The sequence below is a fragment of the Melanaphis sacchari genome, unplaced genomic scaffold, assembly GCF_002803265.2.
Source record: "Melanaphis sacchari strain LSU unplaced genomic scaffold, SCAv2.0 Contig51_pilon_pilon, whole genome shotgun sequence".
Lineage (NCBI taxonomy): Eukaryota > Metazoa > Arthropoda > Insecta > Hemiptera > Aphididae > Melanaphis > Melanaphis sacchari.
The window spans coordinates 215,561-242,833 of NW_020271353.1; the positions used below are offsets into that span (position 1 = coordinate 215,561).

Sequence of the window (27,273 nt, forward strand, 5' to 3'; positions counted from 1 at the left end):
TCACCGTTGCTTCAATGCACGGTGCGCTGAAGGAGGATGGAATAATAACGATATTATAATATAGACGAGCGTGCTCGCGTCCTCTCCCAACAACGGCGTTTGTGCGTGGTGCAGTCGGCTATATACGTATTTTACAATAATATATAAATACATATATAAATTATGTATAATATTCACGTACACAACGACGACGAGATTATAATACGATGATGATAATTATTATTATTACTATTATTTTTATCCTTGACAACAGCTGATGGTTCGACGTAAACCCGTTCGCTTTGCGATTCACACAATATATAAACACGGGCCAGCGCGCGCGCACACGCTGTATATAATAATAATATATGTATTATTAAATAGGTGTACCTATATACCACTACACGTCAAACGCTCGCTCAGCGCTCTCCGGTAAATTATTATTTCAGGCACACACACACATATTATATCTGCGTCCCCGTGCGTCGCTGTGTGTGCGTGCGCGTTTGTGTCTCATAAGTACAGTCTCACTCTCGCACACTCGCCATCTATCTGTCTGTCTGTCTGACTGTCTGTCTCTCTCTATATATATTTCTTCCTCTTTGTCTCTGTCTTTCTATTAATCATAATATTGTAATACGCGAGTGTAAGGAAGTGCATACTATACATATTACATATACACACACGCGCAAGCACACATATATGAGTAGGTAGGTACTATATTAAAAAATCTACCCGTTTTTTTTTCCATTTTTGGTTAGGATACCTAGCTCGCTCCATCAGTGCTAAAATATAATATTATTATTATTGTTGTATATTGTACCGCTGTACCATCCACATATACAAAAGTTTAGTAATAATAATAATATATTTATTTTTTTTTCGCAAACAGTATATAATATTTATATTATGATGAAATAAATATTAAATAAAAAAAACTATTTATATACACAATAAGAAACAGTGCCGCACCTATTTACTGTTCAACACCCGCCACCGCCGTTGCCGTCTCCAAGGTCCTCCTCGTCGTCCTGAACACTCTGCTGCGATACATCACCGCTGTTTATACACTCATTCGCCGCGGATTAATTACATTGAAACGTAAGTAAGCCTCAAGTTACGTTAACCGTATATTTATTGTTAATTTTCCTCTCCGACCACCGAGATTTTTCAACTTAATTTTCCTCGATATATTTATTTTTATTTATATTTTGAATTTATTATATTATGCCGATACAGTAGTGCGTATATATCCCATATTTATTATTTATTCACAATAATTATACACCACGTGTTATATATCCTCACAAAACTACCACGAGCTAGTAGATATAAATATATAATGAATGATTTGGTACCTTTCTAGTCAATTGCTGTTATTTTTGTCACTATTGTTATGATTATTTAAATTTTAACTATAAGAAGTTTAATACTTAACAAGACTTCTTATTATATGTATACCTAAATCGAATTAATAATTATCACCATTTGAATTATTTACGATTGCGACAATTCGGAATTTCGATTCCCATAAATTTCATAAAAGCATGTGATTGAAAATAAACACACCATAATTTTACTGTACAATAAAAATAAGCTACAATCTCTATCATTTTGTTCCGCGGTCTTTGATTTTATAGGAATTAAATCAACTTGCTTTAATAATAAGTTCTTACTTCTTACGACGTTTTTGTGTGTAATGTTACAGTAGTGAAATGAATCTCGACGATCGTGTATCTGAAATGTAAGTAAATCATTCTTTACACATATATATCTACTGATTAAGTTTAAACAAATACATTTATAATATATGTAGGTAGCAGGTGCTTATAAATTACTCTTTGTTTATGATGTATTGTTTTATTTTTAAACGCAAAGTTTGAGATATACTTAGTAAATATTAACACACAATAAAATTAAAATGTTCATTGTTTTCTAAATTTCCGTACTTGCTTTGTAAATAAATAGAAGTGCACAAAGATTTTAATTTTTACCGCATATTTAATTTAATTTTCTAAGCACGAATTTTCATAAATTATTTAGTGTAATTTTTATTTAACATTTATATATAATACATTTACGTAATATAGATCTATAAATACTGAGCACTTTAAATTTCTATATTCTACAAAAATTCTAAAGATAACGAAACACAATTGAGTACATATTATAGATATTAAAATGTAGAAACGAATATTTTTGTCTTAAGTACATACCTATGTAAATATTTGTTACATAAAACAGATTTGTGAGTGCAACTGTTTGTTCTCAGTGATTTTTTTTTTTTTAAATACCCGTTATTCGTATACCTATGTAAAATATTTATCGTAATTTTAAAAATAAAGCTTATATTTTAGTATATTGGTCATGAGTTAAACGCTTCCCACGAAAAACACGAAATGGCGTAACTATTTTGATAGTTGCTTAAGAAAAAAATAGGCGCGATATTTTTATGCTTTTATTAAAATCTAGCTAGAAGGTTATTGTCTAAATTAATTTAAAATTATATAGTTTCTGATACACAAATAGTTTATACTATTCATAATATTTATAGCTACCAATTTCATAACTACCTACAGAGTTGTATAACCCAAACCGGTTTAAAAAATATATTTGTTATAGTGTTTAACGATTTACGTGTAATAACTAATAAATCAAAATCGCCATAAAGGAGATTTTAAATTGCATGAGTATCTAAATTTGAAATAATAATATTATTGATATAATTTATGTGAAAGTAATTATTATCTCGATATTTGTTTGTAATCGCCTAGTCATATTGTTTAATGCCCAGTAAAAAATACTGCTTTATATTATTGAACTTGACAAAGTATATGTTATAGAATAACTAATAATAATTTATAAAATCGATGAATCCTAGCTTCTATCTTATATAACTTAAATATAAATAAACAATATTTTTAATTATTATATAGATAATATTAGTAGTTAATAATACCTATTTTCAAAATATTTAGTCGTTATCATTATACCCAAAGAAAAAATTGTATTTTATTTATATTTTATTTTTAATTCTAATAAATCAAAAATAAAGCTCTTATCCGAGTATATTTTGGCATTAAACTTTATGTCTGTATACAATTATTATTTGGAGAAGGTAAATTAATATTCTTGTATGAATTAAGTAATAAGTTCTTATGAATTAATATTAATATTTTACATAGCCTTCTAGCAATAATTATTATGGTAATTATATGTTTTATTAATATATAATTATAGGTACATAAATATGTAGGTAAACTATTATTGAATATATAATTTATGTGTTGATTTAAGTTAAGATGCTCTAAAGTTCAATTATTCTTATAATTATTTATACATTTAAATTTTTCGATGTTTGCTACTAAAATTGTCTATCCATAATCTATAAAAACTTACGTATAAAGGTAAATACAGTTACATAATTATACTTATATTTTATAATAGAAAATTTAAAATAATACATAAAGACTGAATTTAAATCTTTAAGTTTTGTAGGGAGGCTCCTTTACAATTTGGTCGCTCTCTAATATCTACATATACTATATTGCTTTTTTCTAGCTTATCGACATATCCTCAAAGTAAAATTTATATCATACATGATTGAACGTAAATATAAAATAATAAATACTATTTTATTAAAACAAAAATATAAATTCAAGTTTTAAAAACATTTATATTTCTGTACACAAGTATACAATTTATTCGTTTTACGTTTTATTTAAAATAATTGACACTGATTTTTTGACACTTATGAGACACACTCGATGCAGTTGTGTTCCAGGTTTTATAACTTGTATACATTGTATACATAGCAGCTCGTAATTTTATAAATATGTCGAGTAGTACTTGACCTCCAGTACAATAGGTTGGGGCCTATTTGTTCCAGCAGTTAACTGTTGAAACCCATCCGGGACACGTTTAACAACTACTAACCGTTTACTACATGCCATTGTAACTATTCTATAATGCCGATAAAACGCGTTCACGCTTATTTCATCGGCTGCCCGCCTACAGCTCCCCCCGCCTCGATTCACAAACAGCCACAGTTAGTGAACTGCAGTACATTATCGTATACATATTACATATAATATTATAATATTATCACGGCAATCTCCTTTTTTACTGCCTGCGCCTATCGCTCATTCTATTTACTCCATAAACTCTGTCCCTATCATCTCTCACCATGACTCCACCTCCACCTAGATCAATCGCGTGTTGATAATTTTTAAGTCAGCCTCAGTATCTATCATTCCGAGGGCCCGTTGCATATATTTATTAAAACGGTCGATTGTAGTCGTGGGATAGCGGGCAAAATAATGTAATGGGACCAACGTGATGAGTGAACGCGTATAATATCCGGCAATATGCGTCACGTCCGGAGGAAAAAGGGTGTATTACAAGCCGCCAAAAAAAAAAAAATATAACTATATAGGCGACTCGGCTAATTAATTAATTGTCACATTACGTTCTCACGCCAGTTTAATTGTTCGCTAAATGTCATCTCCAAGAAATTACGCTCACTTTACGTGATGCCAAACGCAACTGTTATCTACTTTTATTCCACGCGAATTTATACAACATTTTTAAGTCCAATCTCTGATAAAAAGTTTGACCGAAAAATACCAATTGATGGATAATTTACTCATAAAATATTAGTTTTTATATCATAATAGGTATAGATATTAAAAATTGATGTAAGGGTGGGTAGGATATCATTTTTTATATCATATAAGTTCTATTACTTTTTCAATATACAAACTGATGAATACTTTTTCTTGTTTCTAAAGCCTCTGTGTAAAATGGTTTGCCTATTTAACACAAAACCGGCTTACTCAATTACGATTACAAATCGGATATTTTTGTGTTGGTTATAAATTATAATTGTCTACCGAAGCTAGGTGTATAACTTTTTATACGTTGTAAATTATTAATTAATATCATGTATGTTCGATTAAATATACCTACATGGTTATAAATAATATATATTATACCTATAAAAACATTTATTTAAGTAAAATTTAATTTAACTAAGATTATTTTATCTTCAAAAAATTTCTCCTTTAAGTTTTTTTTTTTTTTGTCCAATGAAATAATTATTTAATATTTTAATTTTACTATTTAATAAATTAATGAAAATACATTAATAATTTTGAAAAATATATTTAATATCTTTTTCATTTATATTTTTTCTATATATATATATGTATATATATGTATACTAAATTTGAAAAAATATGTAATTATTTAAATAATTAAAATATGAATTTACTGTATTTAAAATACGAACAGAATACATCTCAATAAAATATAGGTATACAAATTATTTTTTCACGCAACAACATTAGTCCTAAACCTACCTATGTTAAATTTATTTTTATAAGTGTACAAATCACACTACTTATTATTATTTCCTATAATTAATGCGTTATAAGAACTATTTGACTGATTTAATTGAAAGATACATTTCTTGATCATTGAATAAATCATTTAACACGTTAGAAGTCAATGGTGTTAAAAAATGATTTGATTTCAAAAAGTACTTACCTACCTATTAATTATGAAATAACTGATAAGATTAATTTCATTAATTAGAAGACTATGTTTTTTTTTTTATTTACAGATTATATTGGTACAGTTGATAATTATTAACTATATTCTAAATAAACAAATAAAAAACAAACAAATGTTTGCAATTTAAAAATAATTACGTATACAGCATACATAACCACATCTTTATAATAATTTTTAAACATAATAAGTCGCTTATTAATTATTTTTGTTAATATTTATAATTTCATATAAATTCTTACACAAATAATTGCGTTGTTTAAAATTCAAATAAGTGTTTATGTGGAACCATATTTAAAAAAAGTTGAACATTTATTACTCTTATATTGTTACCTACTACCTATAGACTTTTGTTGTGAAATAAATTCTTAATATAACTTTCAATTTTACCCATTATGTTGAATTTTTCTAATATTATAATTTTTAAATTTGGCTCTGATAAATTATATTTTGAATAGTCTAGTTAAAAGTTATTTTGAAATACGTTTTATGGAGATAATTTCTTTGTTGCCATGGTATATAATTATTATTTTTAAATTATAAAAGCAGTTTAAGTTGCATTACAAGTATGTATAATATTTATGTATATTATATGTAAATAATATATTACTAAATACTAACACATTAAATTGTAAACAACACATATAGCCAAATGTTGTATTTTATATTACTTATATTTCAAATTGATCTATCATTATAAATAATTGAAGTATATTCTAGTATATTCTTAATAAAAATAATTATAATTATGATTGTATTTTTAATCTATTATGTATGATCAAATCTATATAAATAGTAATAATTTAAATAAAAAACTAAATAATACATTATTTTATTTTTTTTTTTTGTAAACCAATTTAATCATCAATTAATAATCATATATAACGAAATTTCAATCCGAGAATTTTTTCTCCAAGCGATATGATATTTAAGTTTTGTATGTGTATAATGTTATGACATGAAATAATTTTACGCATTATAAATGATAAATACCTCATATTTAATTTAAATTAATTATTTTCATAACCATAATATACATACCATTTTATTTTTTTCATTTGTTATACAATTTTTATATCTAAAACACTACTAAAAGCAATAAAATCGGTGAAAATTAATTGTATTTAATTCTCTGAGTCCGTTTAAATGTATGTTATTATTAATAACATTAATAATTCAGTATAAAAATATAGTATTTATAAAAAATATAATGGTTAATAGTAATGTTTTGTCAAATGAATGGTATAGGTATGCATTAAAATAATTAAAGCTGATTTGATTTCATATTACATGTGATAATAATATAATATATACCTATATAATACGTTGGTATATATTCTATGTATTAATTAAAATAACCAATTGTGTTATTAACTATTCAGTTTAAAGTAAAATAGGGATTTATATGCCTATTAGATTTGAATTTTAAATTTCAAAATTTTTAGTCCAATTTCGTTTGTGCATCATTCTAAATGCAATAAAAGAATTCTTACCAAGAGTGTAGTGTAAAAATGAAATATTCTTTTGAAATTTAAACATATTTTATTCAAACCAGTTCGTTGCAGGTAGTCCCTGTACCCAAAACTACCTATTCACGGTCACACCTCTAGTTCTTTTAAACCGAGAGTTGCATCATTTTTTTTATTACTGGCTAGTGAAAATATTCATTTATTAGGTACAGTAGAGTTTCAATAATTCAAACCTCATGAGATATAAAAATAAAATCGAATTATGCTTTGAACCAGTTGTATTCCTCAAGTACAACTTATAAATATAACAAGTCATAGGAAAAAAATTGAGTTATACAAGTTTTTGAGTCCTTATAAATCGACTATTTTGAAAACATGCATTGGTCAATTAATATTTACAAACTTATTTTTATAACTGAAGTTTTAAACAATAAAATTTAAAAAATGCTTTTTTCAAAATTATTAAAAATATTTGTGGATATATTAAGTATATTCTTATAAGTAGAATTTGAATCCTATGATGTGTAGGATTAACAGCGCTTAAAAACAATAATTTTAATTAAAAATTCATATACTTGTATTTGTTAGCTCTAAAAAATTGTTCGAAATAATTTTTATATCTTCAACCTGGTTGTTCTACAATATTTATATATTTTTATTTTATTGTACAAACACTACAAACCAATATTCAATGACTATTCAGTAAAAATGGGCGTACACATTCTCTAAATGATGGTCACTACCTGTATGAATACCTTACTAAGAAAAATACCTCTACGCAGCTCTTCTTGAGTTACAACAATAGTGAATTTTTACTAATCGCTACGGGTGCCGGTGCCATCGTGACAGGGTCAGATTATTACAAGCAACCTACTCTCATGCCCAAGATTTTTCAGGCATCCAACATAAAATCGTTTTATATACATTATTTAATTCATAGTATTTAGTATACGTCTTATTCTTATTTTTATTTTGATACTATGGATTATAGATATTTTAATCACCTAGAATAAGTACATGAACAAAATATATTTATTATAATTGCATGTATTATTTATTCACATATTTTTAACAGTCTTATCAATACAAATATCAGCACATTCAATACGTTTAATGATTATAAATATATTATAAATGCCTAAACACGAATATTAAATGAGATAAGACAAATTGATTACTATATTAAATTAGGTCAAATTAAAATGAATGAAAGTTTTATAAATTAAAAAAAAAAATCACATATTTTGCTTGTTAAAATTTTTTTTCTAAATTTTTATATTTATACCTCTTTATTTACAACATTTAAAATAAATTGAAATAATATGCTAATTAAACAACAATAATTAATTAATTAAAATTTAAATTAAAACCTAGTCTCGATAACTCGAATCTTAAGGAGATAAAAATAAGTTAAACTTATGCGTTTTTCGAATTATGTACTTCGATTATAGCTTATAAACACTTAAAGGGACAAAAAAAACTTCAAATTAATGTAATTGAGGTTTGAGATATTTCAATTCTATTGTATTTACAATATGTATTGCATAGAAATGCACTTATTCAAGTATAAAATTAATCGGAGAGAATTTAAAATTACTTATAGAATCATCCATAAACTGTTTACACGTATATTTAGAATATTACTGCCGTCGTCATGTTTAATAATTGTGACATATATTCTTGAATATTATATTGATTAATAACGTTCTAACTTATAGCCTAAAGAATTGTAATTACTGAAAAAATGTTCTCTTAATAAGTATCATAGCTGCAGCATACTAATAGAACGAAAACTCGAATCGGACATGGAACGATACACGTTAGCTCCAATATTAATAAAAACTACTTTTACTTATACATCATGGCGTATAATGCAGAGGTATGTATACCTCTACTCATAGACTTTAATCTTTACGCATGGATGTATTTAGTTATACCCACATAAAAATAATACGGAAAAAAAAATGTATAAAAAGTTAACGAAATCTACGACGGCGAAGGAATTCACATGTTGGAAACACTAACGGATTGATTGAGTTACCAGTCGCGGTCGCTACAGTTATAATACCTGGTAGTGGTTAATATTTATAACGTACTGCGTTGGACAGTTATTAAATCTGTCGACAATTTATTTTTCTCGGTTTACTTCGAAACCGAGAGAATGTCGCGCACAAAATCGTACAATAGTAGGCATATTATACGGCGTGCGTGCCTATCCAAAAAGCGCATCCGAAACCCTACTTTCCCGTGCCTACCAGTGGTTCTTGGTACCACGCCGCGCCGCCGCGATCTCCCTCTACCGCGGTCCACAGCCGCGCCAAAACAACCTGTTGCCGGCGACCGGAGGGGCCGAGACGAGCCGACGCGAACTCGAGCCGGACGACGAACGCACACGCTCTGAGCGCCGTTGTTTAGTAACACATACCGGACAGTTTGGGTACGTTGGTACGTGGTCGTGGTCGTCGTCATCTTTGCCGTTGTGTGCACACATCACTGCCTTTTCACCGGTTTACGGTTGTCAGCCACGATTTGCGGTACGAATTATTCTTTTGTTTATCGTTTTCGTGTATTATAATAATTTCTCGTGGCACATCGGCTCGAAACAATACAAAGTATCGACCAATATAACCATCGTCGCGTTTATAAGTACCAAACCAACCCGTTCGCGTCAAATTCAGATCATTCTTTACAACGAATTTACATTATTGACATCGTCACATTACGATACGAGCTTAAAATAATATTATCTACACGACGACCCGCAGGGTTACAATCTTCGTCACACGGACACGCCGCCGCGTCCTGCAGCAGCCGTCCAAGCTCGTTCGCGCCGAATCCGCGTTTATGCGTGTCCAGTTTTAGTGAGTATAAATAGTATTATCATAACTAGCTGTTGTGATGTGTACATGCATAATACATGTGTACTTGACATTTGATATTATATGTATTAGAGATTGCAAACACGCGTAGGTATTATTGTACGTATATGGAAGGTATCTGTGTACCCGCCGCGTATACCTGCATATCATAATATTTTGTCTTATATGCCTATTCGACTTATCAACTACAATTTTCATCCGTCACACGTGCTGTATCGCGATAATTCCATTGCAGAAAGCATACAATAATTAAATAGTATGATATATGTAACGGTATCGTTTTCTTTACGACAATTTTTATTTTTATTATTTTTTTTTTAAAAACAATACGTTTAATATTATAGATATGATATGTTACTTACATGTATCCAGGCGCGTAGGTACCCAACCATCCGAAAACCTGCAACGGATTTCGTAAACTATAATATTATAATAGGTACCTAAATAATATGATGTTTTAACGTAGATACTATAACTCTTTTTCGATGATACATGTTTTATTAATTTACCTATATCCTTATATTGAATCAAAATGTTATTGACTATTGTACCGGTAACCGCTTAATATAATATGACAGTAAATTACAGTAGTGTGTGAACTGTGGATAACTGTATGGACAACTATGGATAGGTAGGTAGGTACATGCGCTTAAATTATGAAATCAATTGAACATTTATTATAAATATATAATATATATATACATAACTATAGAAAACACTATAGTATTTGAAATACAATAATTATATTATCATGAGCTGTATATTCAAATACAGAACTATAAAATAATGTGTTTATTAACTTAAACTACTTCAATACCTATAACTATATAATTATGTGCATGCTTTTTAACATTAGTCATTTTTTTTCAAATTGGATCGGATCAGTCCGCTTTTCTATCCATACAATGCGTGCGCAGTATAATTACACACCGCAAAATTAAAAGTTTCCATCCAGACACTTGCTGTTTTGTGTTTTTTTCTTTTCTAATAAGGCGCTATTCAGATGATTTTTCACCGTAACATCGATTATCATACTAAAATATTACAATATGAATGAAATAATTAATGTAATTAAATGGAGAAAATATTAGCGAGTTTACATTATCAATCAATTTACTTGTCATTTGTAAATGCCACATGTCCTGTAGTGCCGTGTTTAAATAGTAATGTTTTTGTAAAAAATTACAATATTCTCCACACATTATCTACTGAATCATTTTTAATCATCGGTAAGGATAAACACTAAACAGATTGAATAACCATGTTACCTCTATAATATTTCATTCAATAAAAGTAAAACTCACATAAAAAGTGCTTATTTAGAATAATATATTTTGTATGCATTTAAAAAAAATAATTTTAGTTGTGGTATTTCCAATTGAGTTTTTAATTTGGCGATTGAACTAGTTTAATGTAGTTATACATTATAATATCCTTTTAATTAATAAGTAATTTTAACTATGATTTATGATAAAACGTAACATCTATTTGAATGCTGTTTATATTCATCAAGTTTGAATTATTAGAAAAAAACTTTTTATGATGGATGTTTCAAAAATAGGTTTTTCCATAAAAATGCAAATAATAAAACATTAACTACCTATACGATATTTCATCTGGTAAAACTCATTTGTATTATAGATAATGTATTGGTATCTATAATTATGATAACGTATTTTATAAGAATAATTGTATGAGAAGAATTTTAATCATGATAGTTAATTTCTATTTAGTTTTGAATTTGACGGTTGAACCAGTAATGTTATTATAATAGGTTAATGTAAACCAAGATTCACGTAAAAACAAATTAACTCATCAACTTCTGTTTGAATTCGTTAAATTTTAGTTAAATATCAAATAAAAAACTATTTGTGTGTTTTAAAAATATTTCTTATCGTAAAAAAACAATTAATAAATCGTAAATTATGCGATGTTATATCCGGTAAAATTAATGCGATAGACATAGTTTAGATATTTTATTGTATTCAAAAGAATTTTAATAGTGATTTTTTTCATTTAATTTTAAATTTGACGATTGGACTAGTAATATGTAAAAAATTCATATAAAAACAAAATAACTCATCAATTTCTGTTTGAATTCATTAAATTTTATTTATCAAAGCAAAACTATTTATGAATAATATATCTTAGCATAAAAACACAAGTAATAGCTAATCGTATACCTTAATAATAAAAATGGATCTATGCCTTCTTTTTAATAACTAATAATATACAGAAATTGTAACTTTCCAAATGTAGATAGGTACATTCTTATTCGGTTTGCTATGTATTATTAGACTACACTTTTATTTAAATAAAAATTCATAATAATATAAAATTCATCACTTAATGAAAGATTTATACCTAATAGTAATATAAATAACGATATAATTTGTGTTAACATTTTATCTGTAACTATACCTATTACCTATGTAGATACACGATTAAAATTATTATAATATTTTGATGAATTTGTTTAATTTTAATAATAAAAAAAAAATATATTAACATTAAAATCATTAAACAATAAATATATTACTAATTATAAATTATATACATTTTTAAATATTCCAGTTATTATAATAATATCTAATTAGAACATAATCAATCTTTTAAATTAAGTAATACGTGAACAGTAAAGATTAAAGATTAACAAGGTATATTAATACATTTTATGTTTTATGTATTATTAGAACAATATAGTTTAAATATGCTATACTCGTAGTTATTTCCGTATAATCGATTTATGTTACCTAATATAATTACATACTATTATTATTATTAAAATTTGCAATCTGTTGAAACGTTTACAGTAGGTAAATAATATGTTAGTTGAATATTAATTATATTTATATAATACCAAAAAAAAGTAATCAAGTGGTTATACTTTATAAATTCAAATAGTTTATTTGTATCATTTCATTATAATATATGCACGACATCGACAATGACGTACTTTTAATGTAATGTATAATTCTTGATGGGTATTTTGGCGTACTGACGAGCATCTATAGCTTCTTTACTCTGCCAGTTCTGCTATATTACGTATAACTAAATTATTTTAAAACATTTTATTCAATTTGATTACCTAACCAAACTTATTTTAGAATTTTGATATACTTCGTTTCTTTTTTATTATAATAGATGCAAACATAGAACAAAATAAAACTAAATAAACTTTCTACTTTCTAGAGAAAATTACAATTTTTAGATTTTGAGTAAAGTGAGGAATATATTGGTTTTACCAATGATGTTTCTGTGAATTTTTTTTTATTTAGAAGGAATTTAAAATAAATTATGTTATGTGCTATGATAATTATATTATAATTTAATTTAATTTTGACGTTTAAACTTTAAACTACTAGCTAAGAACTTTGACTTATATCAATCTTTATAAAGTGTATTTTTCGTATACCTAGTCATACCTCTGCTATGCCTAACCAAATATATGTAATGTCAATAAGAATGATTTTATATTATGATATTAAGTATTATTTATTCATTCATATTGATATTTGTTATCATATTAAACAAAGCTTTATTAAGATACCTGTCAAATAATAAATATTTCAAAAAACATTGTTGTTTAATGTTCTATAATCAATAATCATACTATATATTTTAAGCAAATATATTAACAGGACGCAGATATACTAAAATGAAAATTATATTTTTTAGTTTTGTTATTAATCATTATATTTCTTTGTATCTTTTTTAAAAGACTCTAAAAATTTTAAAACTTTTAAGGTAAAGATTTTAAAAGTTTCAAATATATAAACTTTATTTAGATTCATAATTGAGTATAAATACATTTAAAATAAGTTTATTTTCTAGTTTCACAAATGCATTGACATGCCAAGCATAATAAAGTTAAACATTAACGACAACAAAGCAACTAAAAAATTATTAACACGCATGGTTTTAACTATGTTCAGATCAGAACCATTTTTTAAATACGACTATCAATCATTAGTTATAAATTTAATATACAAACTTACAATACATTGCTATTTTGTGTCAAAATGAGTGATATGCTGATATACTGTATAGATACCATGATTCCACATTTTTAAATTAGTCTTTAAATCTGAAAGTCTAATACTAAACAACTATTTGATCTACTTTAATAATTATTTATATTTATATAGTTTAATCAAACACCACACTGTTTGCCTCGTAAGTATATATAAGCACATATAAGCAACAAAAGAGTATCATTTTATCTTTGCGTAGGTATTTGTTTACTTATATTTTTAAAATAAAGCTGCTGTAAACATTTCACACAAATAATTATTTAGATAATTACAATAAAACATAGAACGTATACATAAAAATGTTTTTAAAGCGTGTTTAGATTATATCATAATTGAATATAAATACAAAAACAAAAATTTTAAAATTATTTTTGATGTATTTAGTTTTATAATTTTATTAAACATATAGGTAATTAATCGTTTATTTTAAATTCTCTAAAATAAAATGGAATTATAAATTATGCATATTCTGTACATACATAACAGTGTTACACAAATATGAGATTTTTTTTAAGTGTGGTAACTACTCATATATGATATCATTTATATCTAAATATCAATTTTAACTTCATATGTCTTGCCAAATGTCATTTCAAATACTGTAAAATACAACATGTGAGGTACCTGCTTAATGCTTATTTGTCCATAAATAATAATAGTAATTATAATTACTTGCTACTTCTTAAAAATTATACATTACATATAAGGTAATATTTCATTCCCATGGGTTATTAGTGCCGATTTAGTAGTAGTAATCCACTTTCGTGTAATTGTTTATTTTATTGTAGCATTATACTGCATAATAAACGTTGTAACATTAATAATTATATGCATTTTTTAAACTTAGCTTCATGTCTGTATTATAATAAATTATATTTACTACTACGATACGTATGCAAAGTGATCCACTCTCAAAAGCTTAATATATCGTTGTTAAAAGAAAAGCTGAATAAATAATAAGAATTAAATGTTAACATTAGTAATAATTTTCATCATACTTAATAACTTTTAAATGTATATGCATATTTTTGTGAGGGTGTAGTCTATTATTATAAAATGTATAATATTCAATTAATAAATTCTAGTTGCGTAAATTAAAAAAAATAAATAAGACTAAAGCATATCAAACATGATTTAATAGTTAATTAAATTATTTAATCAATTTGTAACTTCCTTCATTTTTAGGTAGGTGTGTTACTTACTAATCTATCCCACGAAGTAATAATATAAATGTAATATTTTATTTTTAATTTTTTCAATATCTATGTATACACTTATGACCTATATTATGTTTAGATACATGCATATTTTTAATTTATTGGATAACACATTTTTCACATTTATAAATTCCATCTTCACAAGAAATGTTCATAATTTATTAGTAGGTATATTTTAATATATATATATATATTGTCATGTATAGTACACAATATTTTTATCCAATATTCCAATAATATATTATTATAAAACTACAGTTATTTCATATTAAATTTTTTTATTATTTTTTTTATAATAATAAATATATCAATAAAATAAATGGATATTATTGAAGATTTAAACATAAATTGTGTTATTATTACATACATTTTCATACTAAATAAGAGTACAAATCATTACTTTAAAAAATATATAATTTATATGTTAACATAACTTATAACTAATTAGTTCAAAAGTAATCCTTGAATAGGCCCTTTGATAGTTACTAGTTTAGTACCCAGACTGACCTTGGTTATTATTAATACATTTGTAACTGAAAAATAATACATTTAAAAACAAAATTAATAATTTTATAGATATATGAGTATAGTATTATTATTAATCGTTATACTTGGGCCTGACTCACTCAAATAAACTAGCAAATTATATTTTTAAAGGCCCTTTTATGTTATAATAGGAATATATAATATGATTATTGACTAGAAAAATTAATATCAAAAAATAATCTATATAAGTTATTATATAAATACCTACACAATTTTAAATACAGTTATTAAGGCGGATGAAAATTAATTAGTTTTAGGTATAACACAATTATACAAATTAATTTAGATAAAAGAATGAGTTTAAATTTATGTTTATGAACTAATTCATAATTTTAAATTAAATATCTAAGGTCTGGTTCTAAACTATCAGACTACCTATATGTTTTCGTGTCGTATCAAATATGTTATTATCATTTTACAGCAAATTTCTTTTACTACAATAAAATTTACATTAACTAACAAACTATATTAAATAAATATAAATACTTATATATAGTGTAATATTTATCATATTATGTAGATACCCCACTAAACATTTAAACATTTCGTAAATACACAATACAAAACTACTATTACACAAAACCTATTGTGGCAATATTTTTTTTTAGTAATACATATGACATAAGTATATAGTGTATACGTAGTAATTAATATGTTCTTAGGTAGGTAACTTAGAACCTATGAACTTGATTAAAATTACCTAAACTATCTAAACGTAGTAAATATTTAATTAAAAGTAATTAAAAGTGTTCATAGAAAGTTATTTTTAATAATTGATAATATTAAAAAAATCACTAGTAATTAATTAAATGCAATGACGGTAGTAACATATTATAGAACATAATATAAAGTGCTGCGTTTACTTAATCGTGTCTACCTACAGTAAATAATTATAAATTATGAATATGTTTACATTTAATAAATTGTACAGATATAAGAATATAATAATGATTTGATTTATTACAATAATTAAAAAAACAAATCAATGATAAATGCTTCCAAGAATTCAAGATGATTTTAAGTTATAATTAGGTACTTAGACAAATAAATAGGTATATTTAGTATATACTAAAAAATCAAAATATTTAAAGACATCGAATTTCTATTTAATATTATAACTATTAATTGAAATAATGACTAACTTATAATTTCTTTGGCTCAAATTATAATTAAAGAAAATAATAAGGGAAATGTAAATTTATTCTAATTGAATATATCATTTTTAAGTATATTTTATGAAAATAATCAGAGAAATCTCTGTTTTTTAGATTCTAAGCGGGTCGATGAATATATAGATACTACAATAATATCAATCTTAAATTTTAAGGGCGATTTAATAGAGGAGATCAAAATTGAAAATTCAGAGTACTTTTCAGATTAATCAGAAAAAGAAAATAAAAAAAAAATAGAAAAAAAACTGAAATATTTATGCAACAACAATTTTTGAAAAAATCAATTTCATTACAATTATAAATTCATAAAATTTTAAATGTTGACATCTCGGTATAAAAAACGTAATACATGATTACTAAAAATTAAAAATAAACAAGCATAAAGCTATTTTATTTATTTATGATCGATTGAAAATTGATGACATTAGATATTTAAATGTAAAAAATAACATTTATTCAAAAGAAATTAATTTAAGAAACTTGAAACGTTTTATCAAATTATAACTGTTTTTATACTTATTGCAGTTTTTAAATTATTTGAACTAATTTAACGCTGAAGCTGAAAAAATCAATTGACATTTTTGAATTTTTTAGTTTTTTTGATTTTATAAATAAAGATAAAAATGTATGCTCAGTAAAAAAGCTTAAAAATATATTGCTATAAATTCCTTATAAATTTAAAAATAAAAATAGTTAAAGGCATTTTTTTATAGATGCCTATTTATATAAATATATAATTATAATTTTGACGAAATTGGATATTTTAAATAAAAATAATTGTTTCTTTAATCAAAGAAATATATGCTGACAAAGCTATCACCGCTCAGAATTATTATTCTTATACAATTTTATATTGTTTATTTGAATTCATTTTATACTGAAGTATGAAATCACTAATTAAAAGTAATGAATAGTACATTAAATTTAAGCTATAAATTAGATAAAAGATCTTTAATTTATCGCAAATTTAGTAGTTATCTACATAACAGTATACAAATTAATAAGATAATACTAGGTTACTGTGTATATGTAAATTGAAACTGATTTAAATTAATTTATAACAACGCATATTACTATTTAAAATAATAATGATATACCTTAACAGCTTTTTTTTGTGTTTATATTACTTAACAAAAAATGTTTTCATTCATATGTAGAACCTCATTAATCCGAACTTATTTGGGCTTTAGGTTGTTTGATATAATGAAAGTCCGAATTAAACAAAATAACCAAAAAATATGTATAATACATTTCAGAATATATACTATAATATACAAGATAAATACACATTATTAAGCCTTGGAAAATAATTATTAAGTACTTAGTACATACATATAGTCATTTTTTCTGGTTTAAAGAAATAGTTGATATTTTTTGTCTCGCTAATTTTTTTTAATTCACGTAAATATCTTGAATGTTCGTAATATTTTAATATGTTTTCATCGTTATTATTTTCAACGCATTTAATAAAAATTTTTTGTTAGGTAGTCTTTAATTTCACTGAGTTTTTGTTTTGGATTAATAATATCGTCTGTTTCATCCTGGTTATATCTATTCGTTTTAGAGTATTCTGCAGCGATTACATTTTAACAATATCCTCTGTTTAAATGTGATAACCTAGATCATCTTCAAATGCATTTCTAGCTATAACTTAATGTCTTCTAGTGTAGCTGAGTTTTCACCACCTTGGTGGAAAGTGTTATGAAAATCCTCCGGTTCAATCGCTTCATTTATAAAAAGTTTTATTCTTGGTTTTATATCTTTAACAGCAGATGCAAAATAAATATTATGGATTATCCTAAAATAAATATGAAAACAACCTTAAACGGCTGTTCGGATCAAGCGAAGTTTAGTGTAATAGGGTATTAGTGAAGTTCTAATAAATAATAATCTATAAATCAATTAATTTTACTGTCTTAGTTGTATTTATTTTGAATAATATAAATTAAAATTTTGAAGTAGATAAATAATATTACATTTTTATTAATATGGGCAGGAATTATTGAATTGTGCGAATATTAAAATATATTTTGATGGCGTGTTTTACAAATATCAATAGATTTAAATTTATTTTTATTTTTATAATTAATCTTTATTACGCGTTGTTGGCTTAGCATTAAATTCTGCATATATTTTCATTACTATATGAGCTTTTTTTTGTCGAATACATGGCATTAAAATGAATGACTTATTTAACATTCGTAGAACTAAAATTAAGAATAAGATTAATATTTTAGCCAATTTACTGATTATCGGCAGAATAGTAATTATTAGCGTAAAACATTATCATAATGATTTCCTTAAAACAAAGATATTAATTCTGTATAATTTATACAGTCTCATTAATTTCAAACATTATTATAATATTTACTCGTTACTTGTTATCATGTATGTAAGTACACTATTAAAATTATATTTATTAATATTTTAATAACTATTTTAGTTATACTTATAAAATTTCATTAAAGTTCCTTCATTTTAAACCTACCAATTACAAAACTGAGAGGTTTAAAATTAATAATATTTCATTTGTTAGGGATCGTTCATGCAAATATAAAATCAATAAGATCAGATTATCAGAATTTTAGCTGCGATTTTAATTAATTTTGAAGCGTTAAAATTGTATTGTAACATCTAAATTATCTAAAAGTTTAATGTAAGGTTATGTGTTTAATAAATAGAAGCAAGTATTTTTTCTAATTAACATGAGAGCCCCTTTGAAAAATATTACACACCGCTCAAATCGTTTGTACGTAAATAGTGTTTTATTCAATGACCTCATTATCCATTTCCAATCTTTGTAATAAAATGGCTTTTAAGAATCCGTGGAATATATTATTTACAGATAACCTATTCTTTATCTAGATACCTATTCAACTTGTACTATTTAGTAAGATTATAATATTATCATTCGTGTCTGACATAACTAAAGTGAATATTGCAAAATAATTTCTGATATTAATTAAGTAGATATAGTATTTTAAAATATTAATACAAATAATTAGATAAAAAATAACTATATAACATCAAAAAGATTTTAGAATTAAATCACTAATTCATCAGAGTTAAGGATTTTAGAATAATTGTTGTAAATACGATTTAGGCTTTTTTTTCCAAATTTATAGTTTGACATAGATATCTTAAACTTTATCACATACCTATGTTTTTTAGTAAAATAAGAATTGCTTACATCTGTATTTGATATTAAATATTAAATTTTAATTCAAAATTGGTAGGCATTATTATACTTGCCAATTGCCAATTAAAATTTAATACAAAAATTAAAAAATGTTGAAGTAATTATTGGTATTACTTCATTAATTTAATAATGAATGTTTAAAATATTACAAAAAATTTAAGTAACTTACCTTTTTTATAAGTTGTTCTCATTTACAATAATATATAAAACATTACCTATAACTTAGAATTATTCTAACTCGTATAACGAATTATGTAGTTTTACGGAAAACAATCACGTTACAGTAAAAATAATAATTATACATTTACAAAACACGATAAATTATTATAGTAATCATTTTTTTTTTTTTTTACATTAAACACGAATAATCATTTTTATATGTTGCATTATTTTTTTCTTTTTGTTATTCATAACGCGGTTTATCAACTTAAAGTATAAAGTAAATATTAGCCATTGAGACATCGAAATCACAAGTTTCAAATCCGGTTTACCATGCTATAGGTTAATAGGGTCACGGATAGATAAAATAGTTTGAATAAATTTACAATTGATTTATTTGTGTTTACTCGCAAATAATGATGTAGTTATTAACAAAAATATTAAAATCTTAATTAAAATATATGTGTTTTATTCTTGTTAATTATTTATATATTTTCTTTCAATAGATCACCTCTCAAACCTTCTCATTCAGATCAAGGACGCAACACAATGAGTACTCCCAGGAGACAAAGCAAAGAGAAAATTGAAGAATCATGTTTTCGTCATAATTTGCTTACTATATTAACAATAGCTTCCGTAGCTGGTGGTGTAGTTTTAGGATTTATTTTAAAAGGATCTAAATCAGAGTAAGTATTATACTATTTTAATACAGACTTCAAAATAAATATTAATCTATTACAAATCTAAATGTATTCCTATTACACGATTTATTTCCAACCCATACGGGCCACAACTGTCACAGGTAAAAATAAATTATAGTAATAAATTATGAAAATAAATTTTAAGTATATTTATTACGACATCGATATTTTTTTCATCTATGAATATTTTTATTTCTGATTACTAATTGACAATTCCTATACTGGTATCATTATTGAAGCATGCGGCAGCGTGACGTCTTCAGATTTGCTTTCAACATTATTCATTGTTCGACATGTAATATGTCTAACCAATATGTATTTTTTCGAATTCGAATTTTTAATTTATCTAATGAGTATAGGTACTGGCGATTGCTGCACTTCATTAAACGCTTCGAAAAAAAATAGAACTATAGGATATAATAATTTCAAAAACAATGAAATATTGTCGAACGGTTTTGTTTGAATAGTGACATTATCCGACTAGGCTTTAAGATATATTTTTTTGAGAAAACCACAATGTCGTTCAAATTTATATAGTAAAAAAAAATATCAGATAAATCAATAAGTTTTGTGAAAGAATAAAAACAGGTAGGTATATATTGTATAACGGTTTTTCTGGCGATGCAGTTTCAGTAATTTTCACTAACCCTACATTAACTAGGTATACCTACGTAGTACGTATCACATCTTGAATAACTTGTTTTGGCATTTAGATTTTAAACTAGTTGTCTGCTGAACGTATGTTATAAACTTATAAGCTATAATTACTGTAATAAAGGATATTTCTCAATATCTAAACTTTTATTAAACTGTTCCAATCTGCACAATAATTAAGTGTTTGTGAAATATAATAATAATAACTATTTTATAATACAAAACATTTTGAAATAACATCATCAATTAAATTATGTTTATAGATGGACAAAACGCGAAATAACGTACGTGCAATTTCCCGGCGATGTTTTCCTCCGTATGTTGAAAATGTTAATTGTCCCATTACTGGTATCGTCTATTGTATCGGCTATCGGATCGTTGGATTTATCTTTGTCTAAGAAAATAGGATTTCAATCAATTGCTTATTATGCAGCCACCACATCAATGGCAGTTTTGCAAGGCATATTTTGGGTGATGTTAATACATCCTGGTAAAATTATGAGCATGGAGGAGCAAACGGCAAGCGTACACCAAGAAACTAGACCAATCACTACTGTCGACACTATATTAGACTTAATAAGGTAAGTTTATAATTTTTAATGTTTTTTAAACTTATTTTTTTTTAACAAATTCACAAAATCTACAAAGAAAAATCATTATGTTTTTAGCAAAATATTCACAATTTAACTACACGTAATTAACACACGTGTACATACTTGTATATATATATTGTTTCCTATACTATATTTCTTAGCTACCGTTTACTACCCGTAGTTGCAGTATTAAGTATTCACATTATATCACAATAAATATCGTATATTTAATCATAAAATATTTTAAGTATACCTAGACATATTTTTTTCGTGATAATCCATAATTTCAAAATTTTGAACGTTATAAGTTATAACAATCTATGTAATTATAGCTATAAAAATGATATTAAAAAATAAATATTTTAGATAATATTATTTACGAAATTTTACAGAAATATATTTCCGGCCAATCTTGTTGAAGCAACAATATCGACTGTAAGTACATTACATTTCTATTGTTATTTGTTTTCATATTAAATAATAATTATTTTATTCTCTTTTTTTTTTAGTACCGAACAGTACTTATTCCTCCTAAAGCACTATCGAATTCAACAGGTATTTATTGTTTTAAGTCCTAGCTTATGTTTGTAAATACAAAATTATACTATACATTTTTACTATTTTTTTTTCCTTTGTTTTATCTAAAATATGCAAATTTTTTTTTCAAAAACATTTTAATTATTTTAAAATAATTTAAACACAAAATAATATGTTCAAAATAAATAAAAATCTATAAATGCAGTAAATGTACGAATTCGAAATATTAATTTCTCACAGTGCAACTTTAAGTTAGCAAAACGAAAATGAATTATTTCAGATAGATACTATCATAGTTGCACAAGCATAATATTTATTAATATTAGACATTATTCTTATAATATCTCACGTAATCATTATTTCGAGCTTTATTTTTAAACATTTAAATAAATAGTAATTTTTAATGCTAGATCCGTTAACTTCGTTTAATTTTAATAAGCCGTCAAATATTTTTTAATTTTGGCATAAAGTTTTATGCTTAATAGTTATTAAATATAAGATATAAATATTAGATACATACGAGTAAAATGACAAAATTAATCATCAACGCTGTATAATTATTATTTATACGATTATGCTAAATTATATTTTAATCTAGTACCTATATAATCATTATATAACAGAATGATTAATATTATACATTACACATTGACTAAAAAATATATGAAAATAAACTGATAAAACTTTAATCAAAGATTTTTTTTATTATTTGACTTGAATTATTAACTAGTAAACTACCTATAACTTATTTCGTTAATTTGAATTTTCTTTAATTTTGGTTTAAAATACTGATCAATTTAAATGACACTATAAAAATCATAAAAATTATTGATTCTAATAAAATGTTACTAAGTATTACATACTATCCGTTTTCATTCAAAATTTTAGTTTGAAACATTAAGTGGACATATATTGTAAACCATGTCTATATATTAAAATAAAATGTTTTCAAATTAAAACAAATTTAAATTTAAAAACTAAAAAATTAACTCTGTTGTATAATAAGTGCTAAGTGTACCTCGTCATTGAGTATGTCACAGTAATATTGATGTGTTAAATTTGAATTCAATGATACACTATTGTATACTAAAAACAATTCTGTGCAAAAACGGTCGGTCAACCTATATTTTTAAAGATATTTTTTATTTAAATAATAATAACACGATAAGTTGCTCTAAGACTCAAATATTTTGAAAATATAATTATGTATAATAATAATTACCTAATAATATACGTAATGGTAATAAGTCCTGAAGAACAAATAATATTTTTTGAACTGTAAATTTTTAATTAGTTACAAAATAATTTTTAAATCATCGTGATATGATCATGATTTTGTCAAACTTGAAATTCAAACCCTTATAAAAAAATTGTAATCATGCTATATTTTTAATATTTTAATTTCTGCAACAACAACTTACAATGAATGTTTTATTAAAGGTACAACTGTTTTATCACTTATAACTCAAAAATGTACATAACATTGGTAAGTCAAAACATAAAAATATCTTTAACTACCCGAAAGGAGTCGAAATATTTAAAAAATGTAAATATAAGTATTCGGTGAAAGTTTTTAATACCTATGTTTGTTCGTTTTTGAATTGCAACATATTAACGAAATCGATATCATCGAAAATTGGTGTTGCATAAATATTCCAGTTTTCCGTGATTTTTTTTTTGTTTACCTATCATGAAAAATACTGAGAATATTTTAATTTTGTTCCCAAAAGTACTAGCTGGATCAAATTTTCTGCTATAAACCGTCCTCAAGGTTAAAAATTGAAGTATTTTTTACTGCTTCAAAAAATGATAACTGGTACAAAAAAAAAAAAAAAAAAAAAAAAACACATTATTATAAGACACTTCATTTAGAGCCTATAATATTCTTACTAAAATGAAATCACGTTTAAATCAAGTTATGATTTTTAAAACCTACCAAACTGCATTATGAATTATCTGCGAGTATATAACGTATGTTACAAATATTTTACATATATTTTATGTTAATTAAATTCAAAAAACCTATTTTGAAATACAATAATAACGTTATTTTCCTATCTGTCTGTGTTGAAATCAATGTCTCCGTTAATACTTTAATAGCACTTTATAAATGTAGGTAGTTATTACGTGTATAAATAAAATCGATATAATATTTTATAAGAGATTTTAAATGAAAATTATTATTTCTATATATACTAAACCTCAATAAAAAAATTTATTTTAGATTAAAATAATAAATAAAAACAACATGTTAAAAAATAGAAAAATTTACCTAACAATAGTACTTATAGTATATACTATAGGTATAAATATTATCTTTATTACGTAAATAATATAGTATATATTTTAAAAAGCATATCGATCATCGTGTACTTATAAAACGTGTATATATTAAAATTAATATTTTATTTTAGTTAACGCTACTGATATGACATTATGGGAAATAAAATCAGAAATGGTTGAAGGATCTAACGTTCTTGGATTAGTCGCATTCTCTGTAGCTTTTGGTATATGCATTGGAAAATTGGGACCTATGGGAAAGCCACTTTTAAACTTTTTCGATAGTTTGGGTGAAGCTGTGATGTTAATGACAAACTGGGTGATATGGTAAAAATTTAGTTTTCATTCATATTTAATAGGTCATATACTTGAAGAAAATCTTTTATTTTTATTTCAGGTTATCGCCAATGGGTGTGCTCTTTTTAGTAGCATCTAAAGTATTGGAATTGGACGATTTTGGTGTAATCGTTGGTAGACTAGGAATGTATTTCTTGACAGTAGTGCTTGGTTTGTTTGTTCATGGATTTGTTCTATTACCACTTATGTACAGTTTATTCACACGTCAATTACCATTCCAATTTACAATGAACATGGGCCAAGCTATCATAACAGCATTCGGAACAGCTTCCAGGTATAAACATTATAATAAATTTAATTGTTCAATTTTCTCGTAAAACATCCATATTATTTTGATGTTAACCATTTATAAATGAACTATTTAAAGACTAATTAATATGTTGAATGCAGATAAAACTACGAATTAAATTCTTTTATTCATTTAAAAAAATTTAGGTTGATAGTAATTGTATTATTTTGATATCTAATAGTTATATTGTTTCTTTATATTATTTACTCAAACTCTCCTAAAATTAAAAAATTTTACATTACGATAGTTAATTTTTAATAACAACCTTAAAATCCATGTTTTAGTTCTGCATCTTTACCAATTTCAATGGCCTGTCTAGAAGAAAACAATAAAATTGACGTTCGAGTTTCACGGTTTGTAATGCCTATTGGAGCAACGATCAACATGGATGGTACCGCCTTATATGAAGCAGTGGCTGCAATTTTTATTGCTCAACTAAAAGGCATACAATTAAGCTTTGGTCAAATTGCAGCTGTAAGGTATGTCATAATAATATCCCACTAAGTGTTTACATATACACCACTTAAATTTCAATAATTTATTTATTTTAAATTCTAATTAGTGTAACTGCTACTATGGCATCTATTGGAGCAGCTGGAATTCCTCAAGCAGGATTAGTTACAATGGTGATGGTTTTGGACACATTAGGACTACCAGCAGATGATGTGTCATTGATTATTGCTGTCGATTGGTTGCTGTAAGTATAAATACTTTTTCGTATTTTAAGTATACGCTATACAGCATATTATAATATATTGAAATCAAGTGAAGGCACCTAAGAATAGTTACTATAAATATTATTAAATTACGTGTGAAATGAAGAAAACAATTTAATAAAAGTATCACCAAGTCAATTTTATTTTTATCAGTAATCAACGAAATACATATAATAAATAAAATAGACTTTGGGAAGAAGAGAATAAATTTAAAAATTTCTGCATCTTCATCATTCTATATAATTGTGTCCATTTAGCAAAAACGCCAAGTTCAGTCATTATTTATATTATAAGTAACTCAAATTCAATCTATTCACAGTACATAGGTTATACATATATCGACTACAATTCGTACGCGATAATGCGACAGAATCATTGACCGAAATTGTATATTTTTTAAATTTTATTTTAATACATATTAGTGTATTTTTTTTTTTTATACTTTTTAGCATTATAATGTTATGTTATGTTCAGTATAAAATATGCCAACACAATTTGTCTATATGTATTAATTATTAAACTATAAAAACATAAAATGTCTCCTAGGCGTTTTTTTTTATAGTAATATTACCCATCTGTGCATTTTTATCACCTAATTTGTATTTTGTTTTCACTTTTTAGTGACCGATTCCGTACCACTGTGAATGTACTTGGAGACGCTTATGGTGCTGGAATTGTAGCAAAATTGGCAGAAAATGATTTGGAAATTATGTCGTCCAACGGAACCGTGGAAACAGGAAAAGTGCCCAACGATGAATGGCACACAACATCTATGTAAACACAATCAGCCATTTTTATTTTCATTTTGTGACTATATTTTCTAATTTCTGTTCTATTTTAGAACATTTAAACTTAATCTTAATAAGAGTGTACCAATGTACCATCATTTTTATTATTAACCAGATATCAAATTGTTTTGTT

The 27,273-nt window shown here is 24.9% G+C and overlaps 1 protein-coding gene across 3 annotated transcripts; it reads left to right on the top strand.

The window, feature by feature from the left end:
* The first annotated feature begins 374 nt into the window (after window positions 1-374).
* Window positions 375-27,273, top strand: LOC112599461 (excitatory amino acid transporter 1). Of its 3 annotated transcripts, XM_025346379.1 has the most exons (12): window positions 375-411; window positions 938-1,080; window positions 1,688-1,723; window positions 20,732-20,911; window positions 21,844-22,161; window positions 22,566-22,608; window positions 22,683-22,728; window positions 25,125-25,317; window positions 25,388-25,621; window positions 25,921-26,115; window positions 26,199-26,333; window positions 26,974-27,130. In XM_025346379.1, the coding sequence occupies exons 3-12, from the start codon at window positions 1,695-1,697 to the stop codon at window positions 27,128-27,130; spliced, it is 1,530 nt and encodes a 509-aa protein (XP_025202164.1). In that variant the 5' UTR covers window positions 375-411; window positions 938-1,080; window positions 1,688-1,694. The 3 variants fall into 3 exon arrangements, with proteins under 3 accessions (XP_025202164.1, XP_025202162.1, XP_025202163.1); XM_025346377.1 differs by lacking the exon at window positions 375-411 and having other exon boundaries at window positions 876-1,080; window positions 26,974-27,273; XM_025346378.1 differs by lacking the exons at window positions 375-411; window positions 938-1,080; window positions 1,688-1,723 and adding an exon at window positions 9,421-9,880 and having other exon boundaries at window positions 26,974-27,273.